This window comes from Solea senegalensis, linkage group LG10 (genome assembly GCF_019176455.1).
Source record: "Solea senegalensis isolate Sse05_10M linkage group LG10, IFAPA_SoseM_1, whole genome shotgun sequence".
Lineage (NCBI taxonomy): Eukaryota > Metazoa > Chordata > Actinopteri > Pleuronectiformes > Soleidae > Solea > Solea senegalensis.
The window spans coordinates 11,088,783-11,101,233 of record NC_058030.1 but is presented as its reverse complement, the minus strand read 5'-3'; the positions used below and the strand labels follow the sequence as shown (position 1 = coordinate 11,101,233).

Here is a 12,451-nt window from a genome sequence, read left to right as displayed (position 1 = left end):
GAATTTTAAATGCTTCTATCTGTAATAGGGCAAACCATCGGTGGCCACTTCTATATATATATGAAAGTACAGTATCTTTCTGCAAAGCTGCGAATGTGCAGCTTTGTATTCACAAGACGCAAACAGGAAAACAAAGGGTTGCAGCTGTTTTGTGTAAAAAGCTGATGTAGACAATTTAAAGTTACAACTCAAACAGAATTTAGAAGTTTTCTGGTGTTGTGCTGGAGGAAAATCAATCTTTTAGCCCCAAGCGGAATTATCCTGCGACTTTTTCTTTCTTCCAATTTTCAGAAATGCATTTGCTCGTGATGGGGATTACTCTGTCACTTTGCTTTTTAAAATCCTCTTTATGTAACGTTAATCTTTCCAGACTGCAGATTTTTTTTTTTTTTTGCCCATAAAATTAATCAGTAAATCATGCAAATTTGTTCTTGACCTTGGGAACGGAACGTTGATAAAACATTCCTTATATCAGGTCCACTTACTAGCTCTTTAGGCTCTTTTATTGCGAGCAAAGCCTTTGTCAGGAGTTTGCTCGGCTGTCATGAAGATTAATCTACCGACATGTGAGCTCAGTGCTTATGATATTAAAACATTTGACAATCATTTTCAATGATGGAATTAGCTAATCTTTGGAGTTTGGTCGAGACATCGTCTTCCCTTCAGGTCTGGAAATGATGATGGACATTTTAAATGACTTTTTGAAATGTACACTTGCAGGGCGGCTTCAGTTTAACATACAAAATATTTTCATAAAAGCATTATATCGCTCTTTATGCGTGTAATGTTATTTAAATATGTGCATACAGGCCTGAATGGATAATGAATACAACTTTGTGTATGGTGAAATACTACCAAGACTAAAATCTGCTTTTTAATGACAGTTTCATTAAAAAGCAGATTTTTGGACACTGCAGCCGATGAATGCACACACTGCAAACTCTGAGTTAAGGGGCCAGTTGGTGAAGCGAGCTGATATCCAGCGGCTGCTCTGTGTGGAATCGCACATCAAAGTTAATCTTGCACCGTCTGCTCCGGCGCCGCAGAGCACTAATCTGCTGTCAGTGTGATGAGGTTCCTGGACCAGTTCCCTCTCCAACATACAGGCAAAAATCCACAGGACTTTTCTCACCTGACCACACATCGACTCTCAGGGGTCCCTTTGAAATCTCATCTGGTCAATACCAGTCAACCTTTAGCATTATTTTCGAATGTACAGTATCAGTTTCAGTAAAGGGCCACTTGGATATGTTGTCCTTGTGAGTATCATCCTGCATTTTATATGTTTCATAGACTACAATCAGTTTTAAAATGAGCAGCTCAGCTCAGATCATTTTAAAACTGATTGTAGATGGGCCACACGTTTGCACAGCTATTCTTCTCACCTGTTCTTCTTTCTCTCTAAACGTCTTCAGTACAGAATATTCTTTATTTAACTGACAATTAAAAAAGTGGTACACTTGTACTATGCAGCTATGCTATGTTGTCAAGTAAAAGTCAAGACTCAACAAGCTTATCAGGACATCCCTAACAGCTACTCCGACAACAGCTCTAACACTTATGTTATTACTGCTCTCATTCCACGATCAACCAGACCTTAGACCTTCACATGCCAGAAGAGAGGTGACACGGTTGCTTGATCTAAGCATTTGGCGTTCAAGAAAATTCCACCACACTCTCGCCCCGTGTGCAGATTAACCAATTATGAATAAGTTAATTACCATAATCGCTTGAGTGTGTGATGGTTTCATTTTGTTATCAACTTTCCTCATAATCCATGACTGTGGCACCCGTTCGCACTTCCAAAGCCTCTCTCATGTTCCTTTTGCCCTTCTAATTCAGAGCCACGTAGCAGTGTAATTGCATTATCAAACCATTGTACCGACATTGTGGGACTATATTTTTAGCCGCTGGCTTTTTAAACTAATGCGCGGAGGACGGGCAGCAATCAAAGCGTGTGTCAAGTTAGACTTCAAACAACGTTTGAGTCATTTACGCCGTGGCGGACTGAAGACCTCCCACTGACACGCACAAATGACTGTTCTCACATTTGTGTGTTTTGTGCGATGGCATGCTATTTTATAGGTCCATGTGTATACTTAAGAATTGACATTAGTACAGAACAGCCAATCGTCTGGCAATTAAAGCAAATTGCCACCAGGCCTTGGTCGTCGTCATCATGACGACGAGGAGCTCAAGTCGAGGTGACTTGGCATATAAGAGCAGTGAAACGGAGTACTGCTTCGCATAGGACAGCAGTTGTTTCTCAAGAGTCAGCAGGTGTAGACTGAGGGGAGTGTAGAGGAGGAGAAGAAAAGAGAAATGTCAAGCGGGGCTGCGCTAGTACTGCATGATAATAGAAAAGGAGGAGTAAAAGAATGAAGCGTTTCATCTCCAACTCGGTCAGAGGCAGCAAGTCAAGGCGGCGGGAAGGATGAGTCAAAGTCAGCAATGGAAGAGCAATTGAGAGGAAAAGCTTTTTATCGTCCTTTACTCTTAAGAAGATCTCCCAAATGAGAGGTCATGCATGATAATGTCAAAGCCGTGGTGATAACTAGCTGCCTGCTTTTGCAGGGTGAGGGTTAAGCTGGGATTTGGAGGGCGACGGGGATACGTGTTTGATATGCCAGTGAGAGAGAGCTGAGGTGCGTTAGCCACACCTATTCTATATGGTTTAACTGTATCTGCATAGCTAAATGAGGGTAATTGCACCGTCCTTTCCTTTAATAGAGATTCAGTGAACGTTCAGCTGGAGGATCAAAGCCACAATGACACTGATGCACTGCAAAGTCTCAGTGTACAACACATTCACAGTGACTGGCGTTGTGCCACGCATCCACTGTCTGTTTTTTTTTAGAACTTCACCTTTCGCTCTCCCCGTTGCCTTTCAACAAATCTGCAGAGATTAGATCTCAGTTGGATTGTGGGAAGCATAAAAAGTGATCTCTCACATCTGCCCCACACTCCATCTTACTGCGTTTCAACACACAGTCAGCACAATGCGGTCTGTTTTTTTCCCCCCTCAGAGTTGGTGACGTTCACCTATCTCAAAGTTGTCCTTCCCTGAAGCTATTGTTCGCAGTCTCTCACACTGAAGCTCTCTGTGTTTTCTGCCACACGCATTACACCAGGCAGTGCGGTCCGCTGACTGCCTCCTATCTCTGCTTTCCAATCTCCCCATTATGTTGTGTAGTTCTGCCAGGCTTTCCTCCTCTCCCTTATCACCTGCAGTGAAAGTCGAGCGGGCTAATCCCGGCGCCTCTGGGAATCCCTCATCTATAATGATGTATATCTGAGGGATAGCATCGGAGCAGAGTCCTATCAGCCCACACACTCATAATCCCATCAGTCTTTGGTGTCCAAACCTGGGAGAAGCAGCATGTTGGGTGTTGCGCTCCCAGGCCGACAGACAGTGAAGCAGTGCACAACATCAGGAACGATCCGTGGTGTTTAGGGATCGTGTTGGAGATCATGTACATTTATTGTGTTTCTGATTCTGAAGGCTGCTGGTATATATATCCCAGAGGGTTGCAGCGCAGCAGTACACATACCATAGTCCTGCCACTGCATTGAAAGATTCTTGCAGGGGTGTGAGCCGCCAGTGAAGCCGTCTGTCTCTTTGGCATGAAAAGAAAATGCATTTTGCTGTATGTGGACCAGATAATGTTTTACCTTGTTCAACCGACCGTCACTCGCCCCTTCTTGATCTTTAAATGCAGCAATCTCTGTTTGCTGCATTGGTGTTGTGTGGATTCACAAAGCCCAGTGGCACAGAAAAGAGTGATCATATGGCCTTCTTGTTTTTATGAACTAAATCTTTTATGGGGGGCTCTTAATATGACACAACCACCCTCAAGACCTCTCCTGCAGTACTCTATAAATCTTGTGGTCTTCACTCCAGGAAATTTATCTCTTCTTGTCACTCATATTAGTATGCCTCGATGACATGCAGGCAGTATAATCCATTTTCTTGAGATTTTAAATTCATAGTTGTATGGGCATGATTGAGTTCAAGAGGAAAATCCCATTTTTGTGGTACATCTATTATTTAACTGTCAGCAAGGATGAATACTGTGTTCTTTCAGCCTCGTGGAGAAGGTACAGAGGACCGTATTGTCGAGGAGCATTGCTCCATTTGCTCCTTGTCAGGGCTTGTAAAAAACGGAGCCTTTCTCTCGGTTGGTCAGTGTAAGGCTTCATTGCTTATATGTCAAACCTAGATAGGATTTCAATGTTGTGTCCACTCTGACGATCTTTGATCCTCTGCGAGAGCTTTACTTTTCCACATCAGACCCCGACCCTGAGGTGTCACAGATCCTGAAATAGAGTCAGAAACCTCTCAACCTTTCCACCGTCCTGGATGTCCCTGCACATGTAATGCCTAATTTACAGTTTTTGGTCTCCCAAGGGACCACGTGGCTAGCACTGTTGCCTCATAGCAAGAAGGTTGCTGGTTCATGTCCTGGTCTGGGCCTTTCTGTGTAGAATTTGCATTGTATGCGTGGGGTTTCCGGTCTCCAGTTTCCTCCCACATGTCCGAAAAGATGTATAGGTTAATTAAACACTCTGAATTGCCCATAGATGCGAGTGAATGGCTGTTCGTCTCTATATGCTGGCCCTGCGATAGACTGGCGACCTGCCCAGGGTGCGTGTCACCTGAGACTGGCACCAGCAGCCGAAGGATAAAGTGGTAAATGAATGGTCTCACAGGTTTGAAGGGATTGTCTAAGCTGAAGAAGCCATTGAACAGTGAAACTAGTGATTACCCTGAGGAAGCTCTGATGGGGAGCTTTGTGCTTGGTGAAGGTCAAACAGAAACCATACTTTCACAGAATTTGAAATTCCACAAAGTCATCTTTTCTTTAAAAAACTATTAAAAAATGTATTTCTGTATGACATTGAAAACAGGGTTGACCTTGGCATGCTTTTTCAATGAATGTCTTGTTTCAGTACCTCGATGAGCGTCTCGTTGTTACGTTTGCTGCGACTCAGTTGGATGTCATTGAGTCTCATGTCTCACAGACAATAAGACAAAATGCCGAATGGGATGTGAAGTTAAACCAGTCTCATGGAACAAGGTGAGACTGAAAGTATTCCAGATTATGTGATTGTAGGCCCGTCAGTTAATTATGGCCATGCAACAACACAGATAGACGGTGCGCAGAGATGAGACAGTGTGCCCAATTCATCTCGATTCGAATCAGCTGATGAGTCAAAATGCTTCATTTATTAATCGAGTTAGTCTCATTCCAAGTAAATCAAAGGTTACTTTGATGAAAGGGAGTTTTAATATCCTTTTCACGACGCATTTAGAGGAAGGGCACCTTGCAGCCTGACAGCTTCAGTACCTTTATCACAGGACTTTTCTTCATATGAACACCTTGGAATTGAACACTGTGAGAACATTTGAGCATCGTCGTCTTTGTGCTTTTGTTCATGCACTTTGTTGGCGGCTCAGCTGCAGCAGAGCGGGCTAAGTTCAGGGTAAAGCCAGGGAGAGAACGCTTGAGGTGCCCATGACAGCAGGTGCCAGGGGATGATTGGATTTTACCACTGTGGACAAAGCCCCCTCTGTTGAAAGATCTGCCACAATCCTTGGATTCTAATTGTCAGCATGTCTAATGTGTTAGTGACAATCTCATCGGGCATGGGAGTTGTGAGAAAGTGAGCTGGCTGCACATCAGGACTTACTTAAAACCTTCGAGGTTTAATCAGAAACTTCAGCCTGTTATCTTTTCTGAGTGCTTTGTCCATGAGTATTGTCTCTCGTCAACTTTCAAACACTTAAGCATGATTTCCCAGGTCACCATGAAAGATTAGATTTGTAAGATGTTTGCTCATTTAATCTGAAAAAAGATTTCATTTAGTTTTGATTTTAGAAAAAAAAAGAGCAGTTCCCTCTTCTCTCTTTAAGGACAGTTAAGGACCAGAATTTATTTTAGGTAGAATAGCACTGGTGTATGTAGATCTCAGACTAAAGGCCTTTATACGTGTACACACGCACACACACACGCACGCACAAACACACACACACACGTGCACACGCACACGCACACGCACACGCAAACACACACACACGCACACAACAGTCTGCGTCTTCCTGTGTGTCATAGGTGTGTCCATGTTTTTTGGACTCGGTGCTTGCTGTGAAGCGATGAGGTCACGTACAGAAATCTGTTTCCTGACGGAATACTGCACCGCTTTTAAAGTCGGCTGCACACACTCCGTCACACGGATTGACGCAGGGGGATGCAATAATGTTTTGATTAGTCATTTGTGTTTTCAAATCTGTTGGGAACAATCTTTTCCCGTTTCTGAAATTCAAATATTCCTTAATTTGACAATTGTCCAATGCCTGAGGCAAAGCCCCACTTTCTCTCTCTCTCTCTCTCTCTCACTACGCTGGGCTTCATCTGCAATGCTGTCATCTCACTGTAGGACAATTCTACAGGATGCGCAGGTTTTAAGAGTAGCGAGAATGTGAGCACAGTATGGTTTCAGGTGGGTGGAACTGGAGAATTGATACTCAGTCATTCCGACACTCCTCTTTCCCCTCTGCAGGGTAGATAAGGATCTGGCCATCCATCTTTGTGTCTCACCCATGTCAGTGCAGGGTAGCAAACGTGGGTACCTGGTAGTCAGAGACAACAAGAACAAAGCAGGAACATTACTTTAATCTCTTGCTGCTGTTAATTCCTACCTCTGCCATCATCCACGAGGCAGAGCTTTGTGTATCTCTGCTTTCCCCCATGAACAATCCATCACTGTTAGTGCTTCTCTCCAGAGTGTGCTTTCTCCTTTCCTTTTTTTCCCCACCTGCTTACTACTGTGCTTTGCTTTTGAAAGGCGACGCCTGCTCAGAGCGCTGCAATACGTTGTATTCCACACTTGACTGTTCATACTTATTGTCACATGCAGCAGCATCTCCACACTCCTCACATTGCAGTAAAACGTCCGCCTTATGCGAAGCAACGCTGTCCTGTATCATATCCACGTGTATCTCTTAATGGGCTTTCAACAGTACACTTGGAATCTGTAATTGACACCTGATGTTCGGTTTCATCTGCGATTACGTAGGGAAATTGCTTGACCTGCAGTGAAGTGTAAAACTAACGACATCGGCGTGAGATTACTCAACTTGAAAGCAAACTGTTGTACACGAGGTCCCATCAAGCGTGATATTAAAATGTCCACTTTTACATCCTCCCGCCGAAAGCTATGTAAAAGCCCAGGCTGTTTGGCCCCAACGCGATAGAAACCTGAGGCTAATGACTCAAGCAGACGGCCGTGGGCATTAGACAACTTCATTTATGAAATAGTCAACCTCCCATGTAGCGATACGTTCACATTACCCTGCCTCAGTTGAGAGAGCTGCTGTCACAGCCACTGAGCAATGCTGATGTCCTTTCCTACCTGCATTCATCTTACTCTCAGGAGGTAATGGTCTTCTCAGGTCATTTGCGCATTAGGGTCTAGATCGTTCATCTTTTACCCACCTGCAATCCCGTGGATTACCGGCCCTCCACTGCACATAGAGGGATATTTAGCAGACAAGGAAAGCCTCGCACGCGCTCAATCATTCATTTCCACTGTTCTTCAAATCTCAGAGCTGCCTGGAGCCTAACAAGCAGAGTGATATTTATGAACAAGCGGGGTATCTTCACAAGATTTGTGTGTACAATTTCCAGGTTGAGTCTATTAATTGCCTTAGAGAAATCAGAGCTTGTTGCCTTCTGTTTTCCTTTTTAATGTTATGTTGTTGTATGATAATTACCCCTCTGTGTGACAACAGAATATGATTATGTCCGTGGGTAAATGTTAAGTGGGTTCGCCTCGGGTTCTAATGTATGGTCAGCGGCGCGGGCGGTGTCTGCAAATGTGAAGTGAGCAGAAGACAGTTTGTTTTTTAGCTTTCCCTCCGAGCGCAGCCGCAGACACGCGCGACTGCTTGAGACGAGACGAGTGCATTAATCTGGTTAATGTAGATGATTCAGTCCCATCTGACGTATTCAGCCATTAATCTGTTCATGCTGGATGTGGCGTGGTTCAACATTGGTAGGATGTTGAAATATTACTTGTGTACACCGTTGGATCAGTGTCGCGCACAAAAGAGCTCGCACTTTCCCTGTTATCGTTGCAAAACATGAAACGTTTGAATGTGGTCTCAGTTTTAAAGGTCTATTATGATGAAAGCAGGAGACAAAAACACACACACACACACACACAGCCCACAATACCTAAATCATCTCTCCAGGGTTCGGCATCACACTGTTCCCTTCCCCTTTCGTTTGTATTCAGTGTGATACGACTGCCTGTATCTTTCACAAGCTGTTTTGGCTAACAGAGGTCACGGGGGATATGTAGCACGTTTGGTCACAACGTGGAAGCATTAGCCGGTGCCAGCAGGTGTGTAATTATATATGAAAGAGGCTCATCGCGGTGGCGTGAAAGAAAGTAGGCCATGAAGAGCATTTGTGACTTCAGAACAGGCCTATTTATTCCTCAGCCACCTCAAATATGTGACTTATTATTTGATGTCGTGAAAAAAAAAAAAAGAAATAGTCCAAGTAAGTATTTCTAGAAAAATCGAAAAATAAAGTTTCATGACTTAAGATGAAAGAAGTAGGTTTCTGTGAAACAAACACGTTTCCTCACTGTCGTCTGCTCTTTGTGTTTTTCAGGTACGGCGACATGGTGCCAAAAACAATCGTGGGGAAGGTGTTTGGGTCCATATGCTCGCTGAGTGGGGTGCTGGTCATTGCCTTGCCCGTCCCTGTCATAGTGTCAAACTTCAGCCGTATCTACCACCAAAGCCAGCGGGCGGAGAAAAGACGAGCCCAGAGGGTACTGACACTCCCCTCCCCTCTGCCTCTCTCCTCCTTTTTCTGTCTATCTCTCCATATTTTGCTTCTATCTGGCCCTTTCTTCTGTCCCTGCCTTATCCACACACAACAGAATGACAGGGCAAACGTTATCTCGCAGAATATTAATCTTTTATTGTGCTTCTGTGAATGTGTGTATTGGTTGGCCTAAACTTGCTTGTGTATATTTCAGTAGCGAGAAGGTGTAAGAGAGGGAAAGACAGCGACTAAACAAATGCTCTTTTATGTCAGCAGCTTTTCAATAGCAATGTGTGCATTTCTTTCTAAAAAAAAGTGTTTGTCAATGCAGAATTTCCTAATCGTAGATTTAAGCCTCGCCTCTCCCTCCTAAATACTGTGGCTGCCAGAGGGAGACAGAGCCAATTGGTGTGAAAGACAGAGCGTCAGAGGCTAAAACAGAGGTCTGTTTGTTCAAACAGAAAACTCGGCTTGCTAGAATCCGTGCTGCGAAGATTCGGGGCACTAATGCCTATATGCGCTACAAACAAAATGGGCTCCTGATCGACACGCTGGAGGAGGTAACGGGGCCAAGCAGCGGCTTGGGGGCTGACTGATCGGGGCCTCGCTGACGCTTGCATGCCGCTCTGCCCGGGGTCCATGCTACCACACACAGGGGAGGGGGTGCTTCTCATGCTGTAACACAGGGGGCTGCTGTCATTCCAGTGCTTCAGTGTGACCGTCCTCTCTCTCTGTCTCTCTCTCTGTCTCTCTCTCTCTCTCTCTCTCTGTCTTACATCACACCTCTCAGCCGCGGCATTGACATGCTTTGTCAACACTCTCTCTCTGTCCATACAGCAGGAGGGCCAGGCAGGCACACTTGCCTTCTGGTGGAGAACAGCCATTACAGTCACACTGACTCATGACCAAGCTCTGCATGTCTGTCCAACAGGGTTTGGAGGGGAAGGAGGGAACTAAAGGCTTCCTGGACAGTAGGTCGCCTATGGAGGCTGTCTGCTCAGCCTGCATCTCCTCTAAACTCTGTTTCTGATCTGCTGTGTGTTTTGTGTGTTATTCCTAGAGCATCCAGGTTGTCGTGCAGACTAACACAACATACCTTCCATCCCGGAGCCGTGCAGAGCTTCATCAAAGCCTGTAGTGTGTTTGTGGTCCAGATTCTGTGCTGTGTTTGGTGCATTTTGTTCGATCTGTGTCTGGTTGTGCCACTGCTGTTGCACTGACATGAGCCCATTTCTAATTTGACTTTTCTGGTCTTTCTCGTCAAATCTGTGAAAAAGAATGGCAAAAACAAGTCTCTCAGTGAAATGTGTTGTACTCAGCCACTGTGTCTATGCATCTCTAAGCATCCCCATCTCACTAGGTTCTCAGTAAAAAAAAAAAAAAAAATATCGCTGCTGTGCTACAGATGAGCATTTCAACCTTCTGCTTTTCGTACTCTCCACTACATCACCGAGCTACTAACTGTTGCCTGAGACTGTTTTAAAGCAGAGTGTGAGCCCGCTCATCTACATATTTTTCTCTTTACTTTGTGTGTTCCAAGGCCTCCAAGGAGGCAGGACAAGCCCTGGTGGCAAAGCCCCCCAGCCCTCCTTTTGAGAGCCAGCATCATCACCTGCTGCACTGCCTGGAGAAAACAACGGTAACCCTCTGCAATCTGCAATTTTTTTTTTTTTCACTTAAACGCTTTGGCGTCCACAAAAAAAACCTTCCGGCATCTTTTCCTTTTGACCACCTTGGTAACAGACTTCCCACACTTTAAAATGGATGTGACAAAAGAAACATGCTTGTATAAATATTCCATTATTCCAGCAGTCTGTGCTGCATCGCCCATGTCAGTGTTTTGCAAATGGAAACAGTCTAAGTTGGGGTTTTTTTTTCGAATGTATTTCACTTGGGTTAAAAGTAGCAGAAAATGGGGCAAGGAAATGTTGGAGTATCCTCGTCAGCAACATGCTAAAGATAACATGACTGTGCCAGTCAGTAACGCTATCCCTTCAAAACAAACTGGCAGACTTTATTTTACACCATCTATAATTTAGAGATTTCTTTAATGCTCGGCCGTGACTTTGAGTTTTACACTTGCAGCTCTAAACCCTGTACTGACAGGCAGCAAATCAGTGCTCCTCCTCACAGATGATCCTCCCACAAGTAAAAAGGCTTTCCTGTCATCTGGGAAAAGCTCCAGTCAGAGGCAGAGCACATGTGTGTGCATCAGCCCGCTCACGCCGTACATTATAGATGGCTAAGAGTTGAGCAGAAGTGACGGCGTCAGAGCGGAGGCACGATTCAAAGGATGGCACCAGGCTCTGCGCGGCGTCACTCTGCCACCTATCGGCAGAGACGGTAGAATCCTTGGAGCCTGACCTTCAAGTCACGCTCATTTGTCACAACGATAACAGTTGTGAATGTTTTCACAGATGGTACTTAATATGGGCATCTGGACCAATATATTTCTATTCCCGTGATGATTCATTTTCCAATTATTAAACAATTTTGCTGTGGATTCTGTTCAGTCTGTTTAATCTTTATATCTTTACTCATTATTCAACAGAGCATATCATTGATGTAATGGAATGATTCATGAGCAACACTGAATCCACATTTCCACCGTTTATTCCCCCACCCCCACCCCCCGACTCTGCAGAATCACGAGTTCGTGGACGAGCAGACATTTCAGGCCAACTGCATGGAGATCTCTGCAATGCACAAGTCGGGCTCCCGTTCCTCATCGCTGTCCTCGTCTCCACATGGACTCAGCTCGTGCTGCTCACGCCGCCACAGGAAGAAGAGCAGCTTCAGCCTGCCGAGCACAAACAACCAGGAGCTCAGCACCATACAGATAAGGGAGAGGCCTGTGGTCAACAGGTAGTTACCGTGTTTTGCTTTCTTTATTTTATAAAAGTACAATTTCAACATGTCTCGCTTCATAAATGTAATGCTTATTTATTTGCAATAGTCCATGAGCGTTCACCAGTAATAAACTCCCATTTTTACTCACCTCTGCCGATACACCCACTGCCTGACAGAGCCACTGAAGAGCTTTAGTTCGACAAAAATACAACAAACTAAGGAGAAAAGAAAAGGCAAATAGAAATAACATATTTGAAACAGCAACATACAGTCAGACTGCATCATGACCAGAAAACAGAAAAGATGTTGAATTGGATTTAAAGTCCTAACATCAGTGGTTAAAAAACAAGACAGGGTGTAAAGACGAGAGTCAAAGGGCAGCAACTATCTTTCCCCCAACATGATAGAGACTATCAGGAACTGCCGTGAAGATGAACTGAGCGACCTCGGAGTGTTCTGAGGTGACATGTATTTGAAGTGAATTCTGCGTTTGATTGCTAACCAGTGCGATGGTTTGAGGACAGGATTGATATGTTGTCTTTTAGTTGTGCTGGTGCCAATCCCAGGTGACACGGAGCGAAAACAACCATCCGCTCTCACACTCACACCCGCGTCCAATTTTAGTTTTGTTGCCATTTATTTTGAAAATGCTTTGACATCCAACGTCGGATGCCAGCATTTCATTGTTCAGTGTTGTCGTATGTTATCATGGGCAAAAAAACCCAGCATGGTTTCAATTTTCTGTGACGCTGCTTTCTATT

At 44.5% G+C, this 12,451-nt stretch overlaps 1 protein-coding gene across 2 annotated transcripts in view; it reads left to right on the top strand.

Annotated features, from left to right (window-relative positions):
• Positions 1 to 12,451, top strand: part of LOC122776448 (potassium voltage-gated channel subfamily D member 2-like) — a 33,595-nt gene that overhangs the window by 20,369 nt on the left and 775 nt on the right. The window contains exons 3-6 of one of the 2 annotated variants that reach the window (XM_044036996.1): positions 8,682 to 8,844; positions 9,302 to 9,400; positions 10,381 to 10,479; positions 11,485 to 11,705. In XM_044036996.1, the coding sequence (XP_043892931.1) occupies positions 8,682 to 8,844; positions 9,302 to 9,400; positions 10,381 to 10,479; positions 11,485 to 11,705 (582 nt within the window). The remainder of the gene's footprint in view (positions 1 to 8,681; positions 8,845 to 9,301; positions 9,401 to 10,380; positions 10,480 to 11,484; positions 11,706 to 12,451) is intronic. The other variant, XM_044036997.1, reaches the window with a different exon arrangement.